Source organism: Polyodon spathula, chromosome 15 (assembly GCF_017654505.1).
Source record: "Polyodon spathula isolate WHYD16114869_AA chromosome 15, ASM1765450v1, whole genome shotgun sequence".
Taxonomy (NCBI): domain Eukaryota; kingdom Metazoa; phylum Chordata; class Actinopteri; order Acipenseriformes; family Polyodontidae; genus Polyodon; species Polyodon spathula.
The window spans coordinates 3,742,565-3,766,771 of record NC_054548.1 but is presented as its reverse complement, the minus strand read 5'-3'; the positions used below and the strand labels follow the sequence as shown (position 1 = coordinate 3,766,771).

The 24,207-nt window shown below is 42.3% G+C and overlaps 1 protein-coding gene across 2 annotated transcripts in view; it reads left to right on the top strand.

Moving 5' to 3' along the window:
• The first annotated feature begins 666 nt into the window (after positions 1 to 666).
• LOC121327461 (gamma-aminobutyric acid receptor subunit alpha-5-like) overlaps positions 667 to 24,207 on the top strand; it is a 28,489-nt gene continuing 4,948 nt past the window's right edge. The window contains exons 1-8 of one of the 2 annotated variants that reach the window (XM_041271512.1): positions 667 to 822; positions 2,383 to 2,467; positions 3,812 to 3,933; positions 5,526 to 5,593; positions 5,740 to 5,960; positions 13,044 to 13,126; positions 17,911 to 18,054; positions 20,016 to 20,168. In XM_041271512.1, coding sequence (XP_041127446.1) covers positions 2,385 to 2,467; positions 3,812 to 3,933; positions 5,526 to 5,593; positions 5,740 to 5,960; positions 13,044 to 13,126; positions 17,911 to 18,054; positions 20,016 to 20,168 — 874 coding nt within the window. In that variant the 5' untranslated portion in view covers positions 667 to 822; positions 2,383 to 2,384. Of the gene's footprint in view, positions 823 to 1,156; positions 1,329 to 2,382; positions 2,468 to 3,811; positions 3,934 to 5,525; positions 5,594 to 5,739; positions 5,961 to 13,043; positions 13,127 to 17,910; positions 18,055 to 20,015; positions 20,169 to 24,207 lie in introns of those variants that run through there. The other variant, XM_041271513.1, reaches the window with a different exon arrangement.

The window sequence follows — 24,207 nt, the reverse complement described above, 5'->3', positions numbered from 1 at the left end:
GGCGACAGTGGATTTTTAAGAGCTCTGTGACTATAGAGTTGGAGTACCCTCTAACGGACATGTATACAATTACAGAGCGGCACTTCCAGCACCACATACTGTAACTCAGCAAGCGAAATGAACACCTGCGTTCCACACACAATGAATTCCTCACAGGACAGATTTAGCTCTGGTGTAGTGACAAAATATCGCCAGGGAAATAATCTATGCGTTCATAGCTCAGATTGAAAAAATAAAAATAAATAAAACAAGTGACCTTTTCTTTGACCAAGACCGATTGATACAATCAACTTTGTGTCAGCTTAATTTTATTTTTATTTTTCATTTAACTGGTGGACCATGTATTTAATATGGGTGCTCGTTTAAAAGAATGATAATAACGTACTAGTGTAAAAATGGTACTGAGCCCTTGGGACCTCGTGGAAATAGTAACAAACAGTTCCACCTGCGTACTGGTGTTTTAGAAGACACAGAAAGATTTAGTAAATTAGCGATGAAACTGGCATATTGACAAAGAGAATAGAACGCCAAGTAAGCAGAAAGATCCGAGACTGAGAAAGAAAAAAAACCCGCACACTCGGCTGCCTGATATCAAATCTCTCTCTGGGGTTTCTTCTCCAAAACGGGCGAATCGTCTCATTTAGCTCCTCTTGTGCTCTTACTGTCACTTCAGAGGTTATTGTTATGGCGTGAGAGGAGAGGTGACATCTTTCACTTCGCTTCTCAGTATTAATAATAACATTAACAGTAACATTGAAAGCCTGCAGGTGAGAATCCAGAAAAAAAAAAAAAAAACCGAGCCGCGGACCTCAACGGATCTGGGTAAGCGACTCTTCGTGTATTTGATGCTTGTGTGCTTGGATGTATTATAATCGTGCATTAAGAGTGCACGCTTAAAAAAAATAGTCTGTCTGCGAGGAAAGACGGAATTCCCTCAGCTTCACAGCCAGATACTGATGCAAGCCTAGATAGAGTGACAGGGATAACCCGGGGTCGTATTATTACTACACGTCAGTGTGTGTTAATAATTGGTTCTCCACTCTAGGAATAATAACGACAAGGAGAGGCAATGCCTGGGGTGGTCAGCAACTCTTATCCGATAATTTAGGGGCAGAAACGTTTATTTTTTCATTAAAAAAAGGAAAGAGCACGAATTGCATAACGCTCAGTGCTGCTGCTATATGTTACATCGCGGTGTGCTTTACCGAGCAAGAAGCAAGATTGCTGAAGCAGTACGGTGCTCGTTTGAACATTGCAGCTGGGAGGATTTCCCCAGTTCAAATGGAATTTAACGCTCCTCACTGACACTGCTGTGTACGAAGGGAAAGGTGTGTTCATTGTGATGCTGATAATTTAATGATTCACTGGATGTTTAAGCTAAATCATCGAGTGTCATATCATAAAAGTATTGATACATGAATTGCGAGAAAGCCTCACAGATGTGGTGTTGCAGCCAGTTCTTCTGACCTGCAGCAGCATATTGGTGTGTGCAATGTGACGAGCTGTTTGAGAAGCATATATACAGTACAGTGAATGCATTTAGTGAAGATTAGCGTGAAGAGTGTTACTGAAAGCAGTCTCTTTGTTATAACTGACACGAGTATCATCCTGCTGTTTCAGGGTAATCGTTGTTGCCGCAAGGTGTAACTAGGCTCCATTGGTCTTGGCACTGTCTGAAAAGATTAGAAAGAACTAAGAAACTGCGAATGAGAAACAAAGGCTTATAGCAGATATCTGAAAACACTAATTCAGAAGAGTAAAGTAGCTTGACATTACCCGCAATCACTACGAGGTTATTATTATTATTATTATTATTATTATTATTATTATTATTATTATTATTATTATTATTATTATTATTATCATAGCAGTTAAAAAGTATTTTTTCATATTTCTTTGTACAAAGCATTATTTATTATTGTATACTGTAGGTACAGAGAAATTGTGAAACACAATAATAATACTACTGTCCTGCTAGTGTAGGGGACTGTTTAAATCCATACAACTTCCACTTCTGAAAGCTGTATTGAAAACTAGAGAGAACGAGGTGCTGCTGTGTGAGAGTGTGTGTTAAAGAACTGCAGTGAACACACTTTTCATCACATTCACTAACCAGTAAGCAGTAAAGAAACACTGTCTACAACGCAACCTTTTTCATGATCGCTGTATCAGAGTAGTTTAGACTTAAGGGTTTCAAATTCACAAAACGAGCCTATTGTTGCATTTGGGTTTTGCAAAAAAAAAAAAAAAAAAAAAAAAGACTTCAAACTGAAAAATAAACCCCAGCCTCCTTGATGAAATAGTAGAGAACAGTCATGTGCAGATCTGTGAAGCGCTGGCGAGGTTTTACACAGAGGTGTGCACTGTTCTGATGTGTTACAGGAATGGACAATGGAATACTCTGCTTTGCTACAATGAAACTCCACTTGGCCTTCTTAGTTCTCACCAGCATAACCTGCTGCCTTAGGTAAATGTTTTTTGGTTGCATTTGTTTTTTATTTAACTTGCATGTTCTTTAATGTGTAATAATGATGTATCATATACCTTATTATGTTTAGAAGCGTACATATTCGCAACGCTAACTGACAGGACCTTGTTCCGCTGATTATACAGCAGCAACTTGAAATATGACCATACAGGCTAATATTTCTGATGTAGACTATCAATCAATCAATCTTTATTTTATATAGCGCCTTTCATAGGGGACCACATCACAAAGCGCTTTACAAGATGCAGTAACAACAAGAAAATCCGAAATATTTTAAATGCAGAGAAATGCATAACACATGATATACAGTAAAAAAAAAAAAAAATGCATAATACATTAAATAGAGCGGAAACTACTGTCAGACAATCATGATTATTAATGTTTTTGGCTATGTGATGAAGCTGATTTTACGCCACAGTCTTTCTTTAAGCTGGTAAAAAATACATTTTATAGACTAGTCTGTAAAATCACCAAACAACGTAGTGAAGTGAGCTGGATGAATATAGACTCGAAATAGGCAAATACCCAATATGTTAACATGTAGTATTTTTACCCTACCCCTGCACTCATCTTATAAGAGCATACTGTGGTTCATTAAGGTAGAACTGTTCCAAATTTCTATTGTCCCATGTAACCTGCCTTATACAATATAGTATACTGAGCTTCGATAACGCTCAGACACACACACACACACACACACCACACACACACACACACACACACACATATATATATATATATATATATATATATATATTATATATATATATATTATATATATATATATTGGATCCTTTTGCGTGCCTCCAGGGTTGAGAAAGTGACAGACAGTGGGCAAGAATTGCCTTGGTGACTGGGGGCTCGTTTTTGCAATCCAAGTCTGATTAATGGAGCCTATTGACACAAACGCATAGATCTCTCTCTCAGAGAAGCCAGAGTCACATGGTAGATCTGCCCCTGTGTTATTTCTAATCCCAGATAAAGTACCATATGGTAGACCTGCCTGTGTTATTTCTAATCCCAGATAAAGTACCATATGGTAGATCTGCCTGTGTTATTTCTAATCCCAGATAAAGTACCATATGGTAGACCTGCCTGTGTTATTTCTAATCCCAGATAAAGTACCATATGGTAGATCTGCCTGTGTTATTTCTAATCCCAGATAAAGTACCATATGGTAGATCTGCCTGTGTTATTTCTAATCCCAGGCATGGTAAAATGCCACCCTACACTGACATGTATGATCATGTGTTGCCACAATTCTAGAGCAGCTCAATGTAAGCACAACACCTTTTCATATGGATGCTGTTCTCCCATTCACAGTGTATCACAGATGGCAGCGGGAACACTGAAGGAAGACCCCAATAACAATATTACCATATTCACAAGGATTTTAGATGGATTGCTGGATGGGTATGATAACAGGCTGCGTCCTGGACTGGGAGGTAGGTGCAAGGTTTTTACAGGTTGTCTAAAATGACATTTGTTTTTTAGGGCACCTTTTGGTGCTCATGAAAGATTCAGGATTTGGCAATGCTGTGTGCTAAAGTAATGGTATTTCTAAACAGACAAGGGCTAGGAGAAGCGTTGCCTTGCAAGCACACGGAACACTTTTAGCAGGTGAAAGGCAGCTCAGTCATTTGCCTGTAGAGATGCCAGTGGCTTGTGTGACAGGCTTATTATATGGGGTGGTGTCTATTAAAGCACAGAGGGACACTGTGCTTACAAGTGCCTAAAATGAAATGTTTACTATGGAAGCTGTTTTACTATTTGACTAAATGAACGTGTCTATTATTGCCACATTCTTCTTGGTATTACATTGTTATATATTGTAGCAGACACCCATTTCGGCATCCTTTTATAATGTGAGTGCGATAATTAAACAGCATTTTCAGAACAGCATTCTGAAATGGATCTTTAAACAGCGTTTTCAGAATGCTGTTGAGCAGTATGAAATGGATCTTTAAACAGCGTTTTCAGAATGCTGTTCAGCATTGTGAAAGGGATCTTTAAACAGCGTTTTCAGAATGCTGTTCAGCAGTATGAAATGGATCTTTAAACAGCGTTTTCAGAATGCTGTTCAGCAGTATGAAATGGATCTTTAAACAGCGTTTTCAGAATGCTGTTCAGCAGTATGAAATGGATCTTTAAACAGCGTTTTCAGAATGCTGTTCAGCATTGTGAAATGGATCTTTAAACAGCGTTTTCAGAATGCTGTTCAGCATTGTGAAATGGATCTTTAAACAGCGTTTTCAGAATGCTGTTCAGCATTGTGAAATGGATCTTTAAACATTGTTTTCAGAATGCTGTTCAGCAGTATGAAATGGATCTTTAAACAGCGTTTTCAGAATGCTGTTCAGCAGTATGAAATGGATCTTTAAACAGCGTTTTCAGAATGCTGTTGAGCAGTATGAAATGGATCTTTAAACAGCATTTTCAGAATGCTGTTCAGCATTGTGAAATGGATCTTTAAACATTGTTTTCAGAATGCTGTTCAGCATTGTGAAATGGATCTTTAAACAGCGTTTTCAGAATGCTGTTCAGCATTGTGAATTTGATCTTTAAACAGCGTTTTCAGAATGCTGTTCAGCAGTATGAAATGGATCTTTAAACAGCGTTTTGAGAATGCTGTTCAGCATTGTGAAATGGATCTTTAAACATTGTTTTCAGAATGCTGTTCAGCAGTATGAAATGGATCTTTAAACAGTGTTTTCAGAATGCTGTTCAGCATTGTGAAATGTGATCAATATTAAAAGATGGTGCAGCATTGCCAGGTAGGCCTAGCTAGGATTATAGACACATAGAAAATATTAGACAAGTTCATTGCCACACACATCTACCCGCTGGCACTGTAGTTCCATGGTAAATATTTCATTGCTGTCTGTAACTTCACATCTTACAGACCATTGCCTTCTCATTGGGATGTACATACGTTTCCAGCCCCAAAGCCTCCAATGCTTTACCCCTCACATTCAAAACAAAACAGGTTCATTTCCGCAGAAGAAAGTAACACTGCACTTGTTTTACCGTCCCACAGAAAGAATAACAGAGGTAAAAACAAATATCTACGTCACAAGCTTTGGCCCAGTCTCAGATACTGAAATGGTAAGGCTCCCCCCCCCCAATAACCTGCACCCCATCATCTATGTTGTAATTTGAATACTTTGCAATGTCTTTTGAGTTATCAGTTGAATGCAAAGGTATATGATGCAATACACGCTGGTTGTAAAAATGCTGCTTCTTCACGCTAGGAATATACGATTGATGTGTTTTTCCGCCAAAGCTGGAAGGACGAACGACTTAAATTTAAAGGACCGATGCAACGACTTCCCTTGAATAACCTTCTAGCCAGCAAAATCTGGACACCAGACACCTTCTTTCTCAATGGCAAGAAATCCATTGCTCACAACATGACCACTCCAAACAAGCTGCTGCGCTTGGAAGATGATGGGACTCTGCTCTACACCATGAGGTAAATCATAGGACTCTGCTCTATACCATGAGATAAATCATGGGACTCTGCTCTGCATCATGAGGTAAATCATGGGACTCTGCTCTGCACCATGAGGTAAATCATAGGACTCTGCTCTACACCATGAGGTAACTCATGGGACTCTGCTCTGTACCATGAGCTAAATCATGGGACTCTGCTCTGCACCATGAGCTAAATCATGGGACAGGGTCAGATATCTATTCTGGGTTTCTATACATTTTCTAAAGCCTAAAACAGAAACAAATGGCGTGCCAAGCGTGCTGTTGGTTTGAAGTTACTCATGCATCCCTTAACAAGAAGAAAGGCTGTTTAAAACAGTCGCTTGAAAGCAATCTCTCCTGAGACACAGAGACAGCTTTCTATTTGATTTGACTTAATATTTCATGTTGTGGTACAAAATATAAATTTACTGGAGCAATGTTAGAAACAAAACAGTAAGACTATGTCTTAAATAAAACTGTAAGAGATTTGAAAATATAACAGCACATCTCATACTTTCCATATACATATTTAATCAAAACAATTAACAATACAGTGAACCACCATTTGCTATTTCAGTTAGTATACAAGCAATTATAACAATGTCGACCCAGGGAACTTTTTCAACCCGAGAAAAGAAACAAGGACCAGGGGTCACAAATGGAGATTAGACAAAGGGGCATTCACAACAGAAAATAGGAGGCACTTTTTTTTACACAGAGAATCGTGAGTGAGTGAGGGTCTGAAACCAACTCCCCAGTAATGTTGTTGAAGCTCCCACCCTGGGATCCTTCAAGAAGCTGCTTGATGAGATTCTGGGATCAATAAGCTACTAACAACCAAACGAGCAAGATGGGCCAAATGGCCTCCTCTCATTGGTAAACTCTCTTTTGTTCCTCCATTAACCTTTAACAAGAGCAAAGCTAACTCACTATATTGTTATAACCTCTGACTGTGAAATGTGTTATCCTTGAAGAAAAGCCCAAGTGCAACTCCTATAAGTCAAACTGTTTTGAAAGCTTGAAAGCAAGTTTCATGCTTTACAATCCGTGATTGCAATGAAAGTTAACAGCCTCTTCATTGAATAGTTTCCATTTGCACAGCAGGGAGAGGTACATTGATACACAACACTACTATGGCTATTGCTCAAGTCACTTGCTCTATTAGAAGTGATTTATTCAGGATTAGTTCTCTGTCTCTCTTTTGTATGGAATTTGAAAGCAATGTAATGAGTTTATAGCTGTGTGTTGAGTTTGGAAAGCCATTTGATGGAGTCTGGACTCACCAGATAGATTCCATTTGTGCCTCCTGCAGAAGAGTGTGTCGGGCAGTGATGGGTGATGTGAGTGATGGATTGCATTTTACCACAGTCCCAGTTTGGAGACTCCCTTGTGTTGTTCTAGCATGGTTCAGTGCAGCCCAATGTCTTTGAGACCAGGAGAAGCCAGGTAGTTCCACTAAGAGGCAGGGACATTACATTCAAATCATTATTATTATAATCATTATTATACTTCGTATTGTTTTTCTTACACAGCATTAGACTACAGACATGCTCAAAAAAACTCAATGTGCAACTTTCATGACATAAATCCATCAAATAAAAAAAATAAAATAAACACAATAACTGTGCATTATTTGTTATAGAATATAGAGGGACAGATATTTCACTCAATAACCCCCCTCCATACTTTGCAGCGCTATTATAAACTAGTCCCATAGGAAAGCTCAGATTATCATTCAGTTCTCAAGTGCGTTGCACTGCCCGACAGATAATAACTTGTCTCAGTGTTAGCTCTCATGTTATCCCAAATGATTTGATGACGATGATGCTTTATCTTTCCTTTGACTCATCGCAGGACTCTAACAATGAGTCTAACAGCCTATTTTCACAACTTTGAATTGCACCAGATGTACTGCTGTCTCACTCCTGATGCATGCTTAGGTACATTGTGTATTATATCTGGAATGGACCGTGATGGCAGAAGCATGTGCTGTACATCACAAGGAGGGTAGTCTCTACCACCCTAGCGAGATAATGGCATGACATATCATTTATGTATTTGAATTATTTTTGAGCAGAGAGAGGAATAAATTCAAGCTGAGTATGAGTAAATTTAGAACGGAAGGTGGGAAGCACTTTTTCACACAGAGGGTTAGAAATGCATTGAATAGCTGACCAGGTGATGTAGTGGGATCTAAAACACATTTAAAACAAGATGCGATTCTGTGCTTTTAAATGAGATCCCCAGTGAGGGAAACTAGTGTGTTAACAAGGGATGAGCCTTGATGGGACCAATGAACTTTTCTCGTTCCCAAACGTTTTGTATGCTCTTCTTTGTTCATATATATATAATAATATTATAAAATTGTTTTGTGTGTGTGTATATATATATATATATATATATATATATATATATATATATATATATATATATATATATATATATACTATATACACACACACAAAAAATCTTAGGTTGTGTTGTCTTAAAAAATAAATAAATATTCAACACATAAAGAATAAATCTTACCAGAACCCCTCAATAACATTACATTATAATATTACACCTCTATTGTGCACAGCTGAGCCTAAATAAACAAATGCTTCTTGTGCCCTGAACAGTGTTTCTGACTGGAAGTCACACAGCATCCACTAACAAGAAGAAAGGCTGCATGAAACGCAGGCTGGAAAACAATAGCTCTAGTCTCTGGAGACGCTCAGTCAGCTTTCAATTCGATTCAACCCAAAATTTTATTTTAGAGTACACAATAAAGTTTAATGGCTAAACATCAGTTCCCAGTTCCTGTCTTCTTGTGTAAAACAATGACACATAGAGGAACTCCACATTCCTTATTACTTGTCAATTTAAACAATTACAAATAAACGAAAACCTGAACCCCCGAAGGATCGTTATCACTATTTAATTAAAACCGCAAACCTAGATGTTTATCACAGTTTGACTATATTCTTTCAGTATTTCTGTAGATGTTTATCACAGTTTGACTATATTCTTTCAGTATTTCTGTCGATGTTTCTCACAGTTTGACTATATTCTTTCAGTATTTCTGTAGATGTTTATCACAGTTTGACTATATTCTTTCAGTATTTCTGTTGATGTTTATCACAGTTTGACTATATTCTTTCAGTATTTCTGTAGATGTTTCTCACAGTTTGACTATATTCTTTCAGTATTTCTGTTGATGTTTCTCACAGTTTGACTATATTCTTTCAGTATTTCTGTGGATGTTTATCACAGTTTGACTATATTCTTTCAGTATTTCTGTCGATGTTTATCAGAGTTTGACTATATTCTTTCAGTATTTCTGTAGATGTTTATCACAGTGTTTGACTATATTCTTTCAGTATTTCTGTAAATGTTTCTCACAGTTTGACTATATTCTTTCAGTATTTCTGTAAATGTTTCTCACAGTTTGACTATATTCTTTCAGTATTTCTGTCGATGTTTATCACAGAGTTTGACTATATTCTTTCAGTGTTTCTGTAGATGTTTATCATAGTTTGACTATATTATATTTTACTATAATATGCATTTAACAGTGTAGCCCAGATTGCCATGTATATTAATATGCTTCACCTTACCCCTCTGTGCTTTACAGTGCTTCCCTGTGCTTTACCATGCTGTCGCTGTGCTTTACAAAGCTTTCCTGTGCTTTACCAGACCTTCTCTGTGCTTTACAATGCTTCCCTATGCTTTACCATACCTCTCTGTGCTTTACAATGCTTCCCTATGCTTTACCAGACTTCTCTGTGCTTTACAATGCTTCCCTATGCTCGACCAGACCTCTCTGTGCTTTACAGTGTTTCCCTATGCTTTACCACGCTTCTCTGTGCTTTACAACGCTTCCCTATGCTTTACCATACCCATCTGTGCTTTACAATGCTTCCCTATGCTTTACCATACCCCTCTGTGCTTTACAATGCTTCCCTATGCTTTACCACACTTCTCTGTGCTTTACAATGCTTCCCTATGCTTTACCAGACCTCTCTGTGCTTTACAATGCTTCCCTATGCTTTACCAGACCTCTCTGTGCTTTACAATGCTTCCCTATGCTTTACCACACCTCTCTGTGCTTTACAATGCTTCCCTATGCTTTACCATACCTCTTTGTGCTTTACAATGCTTCCCTATGCTTTACCAGACCTCTCCGTGCTTTACAGTGCTTCCCTATGCTTTACCAGACCTCTCTGTGCTTTACAATGCTTCCCTATGCTTTACCAGACCTCTCTGTGCTTTACAATGCTTCCCTATGCTTTACCAGACCTCTCTGTGCTTTACAATGCTTCCCTATGCTTTACCAGACCTCTCTGTGCTTTACAGTGCTTCCCTATGCTTTACCTGAACTCTTTGTGCTTTACAGTGCTTCCCTATGCTTTACCAGACCTCTCTGTGCTTTACAATGTTTCCCTATGCTTTACCAGACCTCTCTGTGCTTTACAATGTTTCCCTATGCTTTACCAGACCTCTCTGTGCTTTACAATGCTTCGTTACTTAGATTCCAGCCAGGGCCAGTATTAAACCAGAATTGATGGCACCGCTATTGCTATACTTTATAGTGGCCATGACATCCATAAACTGGACTGAATCCAGGCCAAGGTTTGCATGAGTTACAGCTTTGTGAACAGGGTCCAGTAACCCTAATGATTTTGGAGACAGCATATAGTTGGTTATAATCTACATATTTATGGGCCAGGTGTAAATGTGAACTGCAGAGTCTAAATTTCATAGTCAGCCTTATAAACGTTTACTACAGTATTTTGCTTTTACTATGGTTACACTATGCATTTAACAGTGTAGCCCCGATTGCCATGTATATTAATATGCTTCACCTTACCCCTCTGTGCTTTACAGTGCTTCCCTATGCTTTACCATGCTGTGCTGTCAGCAACTGATGCTGGTACAAAGCTTTCGAAAGTGTCACGAAATGGTCCGACACTTCTCACGAAATGTGCGCAGGGATACGAAATGCTGTGGGAGACCGAAACTTGTTACGAAGGCCACGACTGTCTGGGAGAGACACGAAATGTCACAAAGGGTATACCGACCTGGTGCGGAAGAGACACGAATGTTATCCCTAGCGAAATTTACCACCCTCTCTGTGCTTTACAGTGTTTCCCTATGCTTTACCAGACCTCTCTGTGCTTTACAATGCTTCCCTATGCTTTACCACACCTCTGTCTCTGTGCTTTACAATGCTTCCCTATGCTTTACCATACCTACCTGCTTTACCATACCTCTGTGCTTTTACAATGCTTCCCTATGCTTTACCAGACCTCTCTGTGCTTTACAACAATGCTTCCCTGCTTTTTACCACCTCTCTGTGCTTTACAATGCTTCCCTATGCTTTACCAGACCTCCCTGTGCTTTACAATGCTTCCCTATGCTTTACCAGACCTCTCTGTGCTTTACAATGCTTCTCTATGCTTTACCAGACCTCTCTGTGCTTTACAATGCTTCCCTATGCTTTACCTGACCTCTTTGTGCTTTACAGTGCTTCCCTATGCTTTACCAGACCTCTCTGTGCTTTACAGTGCTTCCCTATGCTTTACCAGACCTCTCTGTGCTTTACAACGCTTCCTTACGCTTTACTACGCTGTCACTGTGGCATACTTTTACTATAGAAAAATGTAGAAGGGAATTGTGGTTATTCATTGCTATTTCTTTTCTTCTCCTTTATGCCAAAATAAATATTAGAAAAACTTGAATTGTTTTTGTATAATTCCAGTAAGAACCGGATATATAAAAGTATATAAAAGTATAAAGCAGAAGACTCTAGGAAGCAACTCCTCCATGCACAGCTTAGTTTAAGTTCCCAAAATGAAATGTAATGTGTCCAAATTCCACAAGATGGCAGCAGCACCACACGTTGTTCTGTCTGCAGCTGTTGAGTAACTGCTGTCGATAGCAGACCTTTTTTTATTTTATTTTTTTAATAAAAACTCATTCACATAATACTCCCCCTTCCTGACACGTTGGGGGAGGTTAAGCTAAAGAAGAATGTGGACAGAAGAACAGTGAGGAGAAATGAAAGAGGATTAGAGGAAAGTTCCAAATGTCAGATAATAATTTGTTGTATTATAGTAGCGGGTAATCAAGTGTGCTTAATGGAGCTAGCATGTATAAACTGCTGATGCCTGTCAGGACCAGCTGTCATTACATGTATAAACTGCTGATGCCTGTCAGAACCAGCTGTCATTACATGTATAAACTGCTGATGCCTGTCAGGACCAGCTGTCATTACATGTATAAACTGCCGATGCCTGTCAGGACCAGCTGTCATTACATGTATAAACTGCTGATGCCTGTCAGGACCAGCTGTCATTACATGTATAAACTGCTGATGCCTGTCAGGACCAGCTGTCATTACATGTATAAACTGCTGATGCCTGTCAGAACCAGCTGTCATTACATGTATAAACTGCTGATGCCTGTCAGGACCAGCTGTCATTACATGTATAAACTGCTGATGCCTGTCAGAACCAGCTGTCATTACATGTATAAACTGCTGATGCCTGTCAGGACCAGCTGTCATTACATGTATAAACTGCTGATGCCTGTCAGAACCAGCTGTCATTACATGTATAAACTGCTGATGCCTGTCAGAACCAGCTGTCATTACGTGGTTGCACTTTAAATACATGTTTATTCAAGGTATAGTGCTTGCTCACAAGTGAAGCCGTTTCCATTGTACAGCACACAGCAGGAAACACACATATCCCAGCACCACTTCTAACTTATTGTTTGCATTTCCATGGACGGGGCACTGAAGAAATAGTATAAGAAAGCAATCACTGTCATGGGTTTGTCACAATTGTGTTGTACAGACACGACGCAATCTTAAAGAAAAAAACACTTTGAATGTTTCATAGTCGTTCCCGGGCTCCTGCCTCATTTGTGTGATTTATAATAAATCAATACCTTGTGTGTAGGGTGTCTCTTATTGTGAAAGACATCGTTCCATAGTTTGAGTAGGCTGTGCACTAGATGACATTCTACCCATGATGTATTAAGATACAATATTCAGCCCTTATTTTTACACAGTTGTTCTCTTTTGATTGCACAGGTTGACCATTTCTGCTGAATGTCCTATGCAACTGGAAGACTTTCCCATGGATGCTCATGCATGCCCTCTTAAATTTGGAAGCTGTGAGTATGCTATTGAGTGACTGCCTGTCACAGTGACAATCAAAATCATGGCATTTCAGTTACAAGTCATTGTTATCCTTAATCAGGCTTGCTAAATTGCTGATATCTTAAACACACAAATTCAAGGACAAAAATCTGTGAAAGTTTGGTCCGGAAAATCTGGAGAAATCCCATACTGTACAAGCCCAAGCAACTTATAAATATAAAAATATTTTTGAGTACAAGTCTTGCGATTGATTTCATGTGTAAGGGTGAGGACCCAGCTATTAACAGGAAAATGATGTGCTATTGGATCAGTAATGTCCACAGAGTAGACCAGATCTCAGTTTTAGTAATGCACAGTCCCTCCCAACACCATGCTGGGACATTGATTGAGCTCTGTAACAGTGTCTCACAGACAGTGTCACAGAGACGGCCGAAGTGGGCGGCGTCAGAACCAGGAAAAGTAATGCAATACACAAAACACAGGACGGATGAAATGAAGTGATGAAGACGCCTGTTGGCGCCGGTTTAATACAAAATAAAAGGTTTACGCAAACACGAAAAACACAGGACACGGCACTCTACGCCAAAATAAATAGACAAACAAAAACAGACTAAACTTAACAAAACGGTGCACGGACAGACACTGACAAACACGGTGAGCGGATACTTTCTCCTCTTATTATTACTACTACTGCTTATTTCCTCCGTCTCCAATCCCGTTCTCCGCTCACCGAACACCCAACCCCAGTATGTGACAACGTGCATCTATATATACTATTGTGCTGGGATTCAATTACCAATTAATTATTCACTTGAATCCCAGCACGTGAATTAATAAAGTGCAATTCCCCGTGCTCACATATTACTACATTTTACTTGCACGTGAAGTGCTGTGCAATCCTCGTGCCTAAATACACATATACATTTTTAAAACACTCGTGTTACACAGACCCGTTTATATCCCGTGTACCAATGTCTATACACCAACATTTAAACACACCACACGCAACACATAACAGATAATACACACAGGGGCGGGCACTTTGTCACATATACCCCCCCTTGTGCAAAGCACACATGCCCTCAATGGCCACCTCCCCCCTTAAAAGCCCAAAAGTCCCGCCCAAAGTCCTTGGCCAGGACCAGAGGCTTCCAGGGGCCCACAGGTCGTAATGCTGTCAGCAGGGTAGCATTCTCCTGCCAGGGTAGTCCTAGCAGCGGAAAGGCTGCTTGGGGTGTGGTCTCCTGACCTTCCCCCTCCTTCGGCGCCGGCAGCTCCCCTTGGTGGGGCTTCAACCACCGTTCTTCCTGCAGGGAAGAAACTGCAGAGGGAGCAGGTCTCCGGACCTCCCCCACGATCTCCGGCAGCGAAACTGCTGCTGGGGTTGGCGGTCTCCAGACCTCCTCCCCCTTCTCCGGCAGCGAAACTGCTGCTGGGGTTGGCGGTCTCCAGACCTCCTCCCCCTCCTCCGGCAGCGAAACTGCTGCTGGGGTTGGCGGTCTCCAGACCTCCTCCCCCTTCTTCGTGGCCGGCAGCTCCCCTTCGTGGGGTTCCGGCCACAGTACTTCCGGCTGTGATGCGGAGCGGCGGGCAACCCCAGGCGATGCAGAGCGGCGGGCAACCCCAGGCGATGCAGAGCGGCGGGCAACCCCAGGCGATGCAGAGCGGCGGGCAACCCCAGGCGATGCAGAGCGGCGGGCAACCCCAGGCGATGCAGAGCGGCGGGCAACCCCAGGCGATGCAGAGCGGCAGGCAACCCCAGGCGATGCAGAGCGGCGGGCAACCCCAGGCGATGCAGAGCGGCGGGCAACCCCAGGCGATGCAGAGCGGCGGGCAACCCCAGGCGATGCAGAGCGGCGGGCAACCCCAGGCGATGCAGAGCGGCGGGCAACCCCAGGCGATGCAGAGCGGCGGGCAACCCCAGGCGATGCAGAGGCATCCTTGGGCGAAGCGAGGCTGGCATCCTTGGGCGAAGCGAGGCTGGCATCCTTGGGCGAAGCGAGGCTGGCATCCTTGGGCGAAGCGAGGCTGGCATCCTTGGGCGAAGCGAGGCTGGCATCCTTGGGCGAAGCGAGGCTGGCATCCCTGGGCGAAGCGGGGCTGGCATCCCCGGGCGAAGCGAGGCTGGCATCCCCGGGCGAAGCGAGGCTGGCATCCTTGGGCGAAGCGAGGCTGGCATCCTTGGGCGAAGCGAGGCTGGCATCCCCGGGCGAAGCGAGGCTGACAGTCAGGACAAGCTGGGGTGCGGGTGTTGGCCCTCTTTTCGGCCACTGCAGCCGGGAGGTTCTTCCCCGTGCTTCCCTCAGCAGCCTATGCAAGGGCTGCTGAGGACCGCCAGCATCTAGTCCTGGCCCTTGTGGTGCAGGGAGAGGCAGCTCCTGCTCCTCTCCCCCTGATGGAGGTGGAGGCAGAGGAAGCTCCAGCTCCTCTCCTCGTGATGGTGGGGGAAGTGATACCAGCAGGCATTCACCCTCTGCTGGTGGGGGAAGTGATACCAGCAGGCATTCACCCTCTGCTGGTGGACAGGGACCCAGCAGGCATTCACCCTCTGCTGGTGGCGGTGGCGGAGGCAGAGGCAGCTCCTGCTGCTCTGCTCCTGCCGGTGGAGGTGGCGGAGGCAGAGGCAGCTCCTGCTGCTCTCCCCCTGCCGGTGGAGGTGGCGGAGGCAGAGGCAGCTCCTGCTGCTCTGCGCCTGCCGGTGGAGGTGGCGGAGGCAGAGGCAGCTCCTGCTGCTCTGCGCCTGCCGGTGGAGGTGGCAGAGGCAGAGGCAGGTGGCGGAGGCAGAGGGAGCTCCTGCTGCTCTGCCCCTGCCGGTGGAGGTGGCGGAGGCAGAGGCAGCTCCTGCTGCTCTGCTCCTGCCCATGGAGGTAGGAGCGGCGTGTAGTCTCCTGGTGGTGGAGGTGGGAGCGGTGTGTAGTCTCCCCTTGATACAGGGGACTGGTGCGGCTGTGGAGACAGCGGTGGGACCTCTGCCTTCCTCTTCCCTTTTCCCCTTCTCTGCCACCTCCTCACCTTCCTCTCCTGCGGCAGTTCCTCCTCTCCCTCCTGGTAGGGGCAGCGGAAGGGACAATTGGCAAAGAGATGGTCCTGGTTGCAGAGGAGGCACCCCGGCAAGGACTGGTTACATCGCCGGGGATGTCTGGCCCTTAGGCGGCACTCCTCCTCCCTGTCCCTCACCTCTTTATCGTCTTTCCTGCTTCTCCCCATTTCTTTCTTTTTTTTTTTTTTTTTGTAATCCAAAGACGCCCCTTTTTTTTTTTTTTCTCCCACACAAAAAAAAAAAAACCTCTCCTGGTCTGACGCTTGGAGGCGCTGTTAAATCCCACGCAGGACACCACGTGTCACAGAGACGGCCGAAGTGGGCGGCGTCAGAACCAGGAAAAGGAATGAAATACACAAAACACAGGACGGATGAAATGAAGTGATGAAGACGCCTGTTGGCGCCGGTTTAATACAAAATAAAAGGTTTAAACAAACACGAAAAACACAGGACACGGCACTCTACGCCAAAATAAATAGACAAACAAAAACAGACTAAACTTAACAAAACGGTGCACGGACAGACACTGACAAACACGGTGAGCGGATACTTTCTCCTCTTATTATACTACTACTGCTTATTTCCTCCGTCTCCAATCCCGTTCTCCGCTCACCGAACACCCAACCCCAGTATGTGCCAACGTGCATCTATATATACTATTGTGCTGGGATTCAATTACCAATTAATTATTCACTTGAATCCCAGCACGTGAATTAATAAAGTGCAATTCCTCGTGCTCACATATTATTACATTTTACTTGCACGTGAAGTGCTGTGCAATCCTCGTGCCTAAATACAAATATACATTTTAAACACTCGTGTTACACAGACCCGTTTATATCCCGTGTACCAATGTCTATACACCAACATTTAAACACACCACACGCAACACATAACAGATAATACACAGGGGCGGGCACTTTGTGTTAACAGAGGCAGAACCCTTTCACCTAGTTAAGACTGGTCATCCGTGCCAGTCCAGACTTTGCTGTGTACTGGAGCTGTCTGACAGCCAACAAGACCAAACTCAAGACATAGGTGCTTCTGTATGAACACACAGTTCATTTTGAGTATGTGCTGAATTTATGATATATACTGAATCATGACATGAACTCTTCAAAGAGATCCCATCTATGCAGATTTACAGCTTCACTCACACATTGAAATGGAGATATTAATGTGCATTATATTGCAAGAGAGGACTGTCGCTGGACTGCACACATTGAAATGGAGATATTAATGTGCATTATATTGCAAGAGCAGACTGTCGCTGGACTGCACACATTGAAATGAAGATATTAATGTGGCAGTCTGGCTACAGGTTTGGTATACTGGACTGCATAATCCCTGCCTTAAGCAAACAGTAGCATCTAATTGGATGAAAGGAGTATTTTATAGAATGTATGCTATTGTGTGTGTGTGTGTGTGTGTGTGTGTGTGTGTGTGTTTGTGTGTGTGTGTGGGGGGGGGTTGTGTGTGGATGTTTGTGCGTGTGTGTGTGTGTGTGTGTGTGTGTGTGTGTTTTTTTGTGTGTGGGTGTTTGTGTGTGTAAACTCTTTCAAGTAATGAGCCTCAGCTTAATTACATCAGCAGACCTAAGCAGAATTTGAGTATGGCAGCTGTCAAATAAAGTGAATGGTGTGACCATATACACAGTGTGCATTCACAGGTAGGGTCTGTCTAACCCTCTTTCTCTGTACACAGTGTGCATTCACAGGTAGGGTCTGTCTAACCCTCTTTCTCTCCCTGGTAAATCAGATGCCTATCCAGACTCTGAAGTTGTTTATATCTGGACCTCTGGTGCCGCCCGTTCTGTTGTTGTGGCTGAAGACGGTTCGAGGTTGAACCAGTATCATCTAATAGGACAGACAGTGGGGAGGGAGGTCATCAGAACAAGCACAGGTATACAACTCGCCCTTATTCTACACTGTCCTCCAAAGGAGATGCGTTTAACGGGAGCCTGTAACTGGTATTTGCATAGTCTCTAATCTGACAGTATTGAAACGTTGTTAGAAAAAATGTTATTTTAATGTATATTGATCTTGTTTCTTGGGATACCACGTGACAAAAAACAAAAACATAAAAACACCTTGAACAATCCCGGATCCCGGGTTAATCCACGAGAAGTGTCACTTGAACAGTGCATTTTGACCGTGACGTCACTGTATGTGGATTGGGTGTCGTGGGCGGAATAAAGCGGCATGACACGTGGGATTGAAAGGCATCTGCTTAATCCAGTTACATAAAGCAGTAATACCTTCTTATATCTCTGGGTGGAATGGTGACGAAAGATATGGGGTTCTGCTAATAGCCTCGAAGATTAATGTCTAAAACAAAACATGTGATGTGTTCAGGGTATATAAAATACACTGAAAACGTGTTCATGAGCACAGAACATGTACCAGCTGTCGAAAGAACAGTAGAGAGGCATTTCCTCCAGTGCAGGACGGGGTCGTGCTCAATCAGAACCTTTACACACTAATCCTAACCTCTGATGGGATCTCCAGCCCGCAGGTTCTGAAATTAGCAGGGCTAATCTAAACGTAAACCGCTTTACCCTTTCGGGAGGATTAAAGCGGAGATGGGTGTAGAGACGGCGAGGCTAAATGATGTACTAGGCAAAATAATAATACAAAATAAAATGAACAACTCTAGGCTACTTGAATGAATTAACGCGCTCGTTTCGATTTCATAAAAATGAAAATCAATCGATAAATAAATGAAAACGCACACAATAATTCCCTGCTCTACAGAGCCTCGCTTCAGTCGCGCAGTCAACACCTCATTGTAGTTGAGACCAGACAGGGTATTCAGAGTGTGCCGGCAGTATGCTTCAGGGCGGTGCACTTCAGAAACGCATCATTCCGAAAGTATCAAGGGTTTCTTTTCATTCCCAATCTATTTAAATACACCATATGATAAGATAAAACCTACTTACCAGTTGACCAACATGGCTGCGCTGTTGTCTGTAATAAATGGTAATTCCCCATAAACATATACGAATTTTAAAAGAAATATCCAGACAGTGAACATTTTCAATCCATTTAAAACCACATAAAAAACCACGAACAATCCAAAATTATACTCCCAGTATCCCTTCCAAATGTGAAGGAGGGTCGGCGCTATCAGTCTTTGGTGCACCTGGAAAAGGACCCGCGCAGTGGTGTCATTGTGGATGGGCGGCCGCCGCTGAGGAATCGGAAAGTTTGTTCTGGATCTGGTAAATCTCTTTCAGCGTATCGAAACTATTAATTACCGGTTTTTAACGTCAAGATTGCATGGCTCTTAATGAAGTGTAGGCAGCTCTCTGGCGCGGGTCTCAAATAGAGGATGCAGATTGTGACAATGGATTAGTGAGATACAAAAATCCGATTTTGTCAAGAGAAAGCAGCAGTCATGAGCAGATTGGCTGTTTATCAGACTCGGTTCCGTGCAGCTAGAAGGGATTCTTAAAAGACCCAAATAAGCATTTGATATTTTGACTTGTTAACAGTAGCGCGTTGTTATTTTCCAATGCAGTCGAAACGAACACACCAATCATTATGTGTATCAGTAGTGTGTAATCTGTAGTTAGTTCTACTCTCATACAGCACACGCATTTAAAATGAACGTTAGATAACGTGAGAATATCTGACTGAGAGTAACTGAGAGTAATTGGGTTCAAAGTTTCAGATGACACAAACATACTGAAACACACATTGTCATCAGCGAGCATTTGCAAAAATAAATAAATAACGTAATGAACTTGTCTTTGTTAAATACAGCAGCTCGCCTTTGACCCGACTCCACCCCCTGTGCTGTTCGCACCTGCTGTAACCGCGGCACTGTACAATCTTAAACATTCTTTGTCGTTGTGTCTACAGGACAATATACTGTAATGACGGCACATTTCCATCTGAAGAGAAAAATCGGGTACTTTGTAATCCAGACCTACCTCCCGTGCATTATGACGGTTATCCTGTCTCAGGTGTCGTTCTGGTTAAACAGAGAGTCAGTGCCTGCAAGGACTGTGTTTGGTAAGTATGGATTATGTTTTATGAAGCATTTCAACAACAAGAAGAACAAAAAAGCTTGTAACAATCCAATACATTTATCAGCAGCAATGCTACCAGACATCAATCTATTATTATTATTATTATTATTATTATTATTATTATTATTATTTATTATTATTATTATTAATGGCAGTTTGTTTTGCAACTATTTTCCTTCAAGCATATGTATTTTGATCAACATTTAGATGAAAATGCTAGCTTCAGTAGTTATGGATCATGTTCAAAACAAATGAGCAATGAAACCACAATGCAGAAGAGCCAGCCTGGCTGCATTGTCGTCTAGAGCTTTGACCCCCACCTCACCTCACGACAGCCTCATCACACGACACTGCCCTGTTACATAGGCACATGCTGACTGTGTACTGGATTATTAGTACAGCCTTGCCTAACTCTCAGGTTTTAGTATGCATTACAACAGGACTCAAACAACAATGCCAGTTCCCTATACAACAATGCACACATGTAAATATGCCTATCTAAAAAACAAGGGGACTTAAAAGATTTCTAAACTAAACTGAGGTTTGAACGCTGGAAGAAAGCATTCCTGATCCCAGACCCTTCCAGCCGGCAGTCATTCGCAATCTCCACATAGCGTTATCCTGACCCTACACAAAACCCTGCCGATGCTGTTTATTGAGCGCAAGCTGCCACAGAATCAATGTTAGAGTACGAGTCCCCCTAGATAAGAGTAGTGGTCAGGAGTCTGGATTGTAATGTCAGAAGAACAGTGAATGTTGATAGTGTATGAAGGGTTGCGTTGATACAACTAGAACTAAGAAAAGAGGAAGCCCTCACTGTTTATACAGTAGCTCCTCACTCACACGTTCTCTATGTACATTTAGAAGAGCGGAAGCCCTCACTGTATATACAGTAGCTCCTCACTCACACGTTCTCTATGTACATTTAGAAGAGGAAGCCCTCACTGTATATACAGTAGCAACCTCGCTCACACGTTTTCTATGTACATTTAGAAGAGGAAGCCCTCACTGTATATACAGTAGCTCCTCGCTCACACGTTCTCTATGTACATTTAGAAGAGAGGAAGCCCTCACTGTATATACAGTAGCTCCTCGCTCACACGTTCTCTATGTACATTTAGAAGAGCGGAAGCCCTCACTGTATATACAGTAGCTCCTCACTCACACGTTCTCTATGTACATTTAGAAGAGGAAGCCCTCACTGTATATACAGAAGCTCCTCGCTCACACGTTCTCTATGTACATTTAGAAGAGCGGAAGCCCTCACTGTATATACAGTAGCTCCTCGCGCACACGTTCTCTATGTACATTTAGAAGAGCGGAAGCCCTCACTGTATATACAGTAGCTCCTCGCGCACACGTTCTCTATGTACATTTAGAAGAGGAAGCCCTCACTGTATATACAGTAGCTCCTCGCTCACACGTTCTCTATGTACATTTAGAAGAGAGGAAGCCCTCACTGTATATACAGTAGCTCCTCGCTCACACGTTCTCTATGTACATTTAGAAGAGAGGAAGCCCTCACTGTATATACAGTAGCTCCTCGCTCACACGTTCTCTATGTACATTTAGAAGAGGAAGCCCTCACTGTATATACAAAGCTCCTCGCTCACACGTTCTCTATGTACATTTAGAAGAGAGGAAGCCCTCACTGTATATACAGTAGCTCCTCGCTCACACGTTCTCTATGTACATTTAGAAGAGAGGAAGCCCTCACTGTATATACAGTACCATGTAGCTAGTAGGCAGTAGCTCCTCGCTCATACGATCATCGAGGAGCGAGTTAGCAGAGAGGGTAGCCCTCACTCTTATAGTGCAGAAGACATTTCCCTCACACCATCTGATGTCTCACATTTCCATTTCATTTGCGTAGGTGGGTGCGGCGTTACATGTAAAATATGGTACTAGTAGCATCCATAAACTTTCAATGCAGCACCATGATCTGTTTTGTAGGCTATGGTAAATAGTCAATGTGCTAAAATCATTTGAATTGTATTATTTCCACATTGTACAGTACTGTGTACAGTAATGCAACAGCATGATTTATTTTATGTTTATATACTAGATACATACTTAAAGTAAAAAAAAAAAGTGTGCTAGGTATTCATTACGCCCCATATACTTTCTAAAATAAATGAATATGACACACATACACATACACACATGTTAACATGTCTAACTGTGCTACAGTAATGTACTACTAACATTGTGTCGTAGATTATATTTATATATATATAATTATATATATATATATATATATATATATAATATATTAGTGAACTATATTATATATATGTGTGTGTGTGTGTGTGTAAAGGTGATCCTGCCAATGTGAAAGAAATCAGGTTTAAAGCTGCTGCAGTGAAGGCGCTAGCTCTCAATTACATAGTTGCCCGTTTCTGCCCTTATACACTCATTGAAAGCACAATGAAATGTCAGCTTTTCATTTAGTACATGGAAAAGTACAGTGACATTTAATTCAATATGTTAACATAACATTATTCAGTAGCTTTCATTGAACTTTACGAAGCAAAATTAGTTCATTCTATATAGAGGGTGTGTAATTCAATATGTTAACATAGCATTATTCAGCAGCTTTCATTGGACTTTATGAAGCAAAATGAGTTCATTCTATATAGAGGGTGATGCAGATCTTTTGGCCAGAGCTGTCTGTGTGTGTGTCTTTAATTTGAATGTTTAATATCCAGTCCCTGGGAACCCAGCATCAATTGAAATCCCCAAGTGGAATTGCACTGTACATGCTGTTGTTTACACTCAGCTACAAGATGCGTGCTTTTATAAAACAGAAATGACTTTCTGCACATTCTGAACATGATTTATTCATGAACAAATTATAAAATCAGCATAATGAGGACAGTTGCATCACCCAGCCAATGATCAATGAACCTTCAGATCTTCTTACTGTGCAGTACAAATATTTGCATTTACTAACCATTGTTTACAGACATGAGTTCAGCGCTTGCCTGTTTCTGACAAACATAGTATTGCATGTGTGTCCTCACATGACACTCCCTAACTGTTCAGCTGAGGAGTCATCAATGAGGCATGTAAAGAATCCCTGTGTGTAATGAAGGGAGCGGCCGCTCGCAATGCAGGAGATGAAAGAACCTTCTTGCTCACATCTGGAACTTGCAGCATTAATGAATGCTTTTAATTGCAGGACAAACTAATGTGCTTTTCTAACTGTTGGAGTGGGATAAGCAAAAACAAGGACCTTTATTGACACGAGTGTGCTGGGGTTTGCTGTAGCAGAACGGACGGTTGTTGGCGTTTCGGACGGTTGTTGGCGTTTCAGACAGTTGTTGATGTTTTGGACGGTTGTTGATGTTTCGGACGGTTGTTGGCGTTTCGGACGGTTGTTGGCATTTCGGATGGTTGTTGATGTTTCGGACGGTTGTTGATGTTTTGGACGGTTGTTGGCGTTTCGGACGGTTGTTGGTGTTTCGGACGGTTGTTGATGTTTTGGACGGTTGTTGATGTTTCGGACGGTTGTTGATGTTTCGGAAGGTTGTTGATGTTTCGGAAGGTTGTTGATGTTTCGGACGGTTGTTGATGTTTTGGACGGTTGTTGATGTTTCGGACGGTTGTTGATGTTTCGGAAGGTTGTTGATGTTTCGGACGGTTGTTGATGTTTCGGACGGTTGTTGATGTTTCGGAAGGTTGTTGATGTTTTCGGACGGTTGTTGGTGTTTCGGACGGTTGTTGGTGTTTCGGACGGTTGTTGATGTTTCGGACGGTTGTTGGTGTTTCGGACGGTTGTTGGTGTTTCGGAAGGTTGTTGGTGTTTCGGACGGTTGTTGTTGTTTCGGACGGTTGTTGGTGTTTCGGACGGTTGTTGGTGTTTCGGACGGTTGTTGATGTTTCGGACGGATGGCGATGTTTCAGACGGTTGTTGGCGTTTCAGACAGTTGTTGATGTTTTGGATGGTTGTTGGCGTTAGGGACGGTTGTTGATGTTTCGGACGGTTGTTGGCGTTTTGGACAGTTGTTGATGTTTTGGAT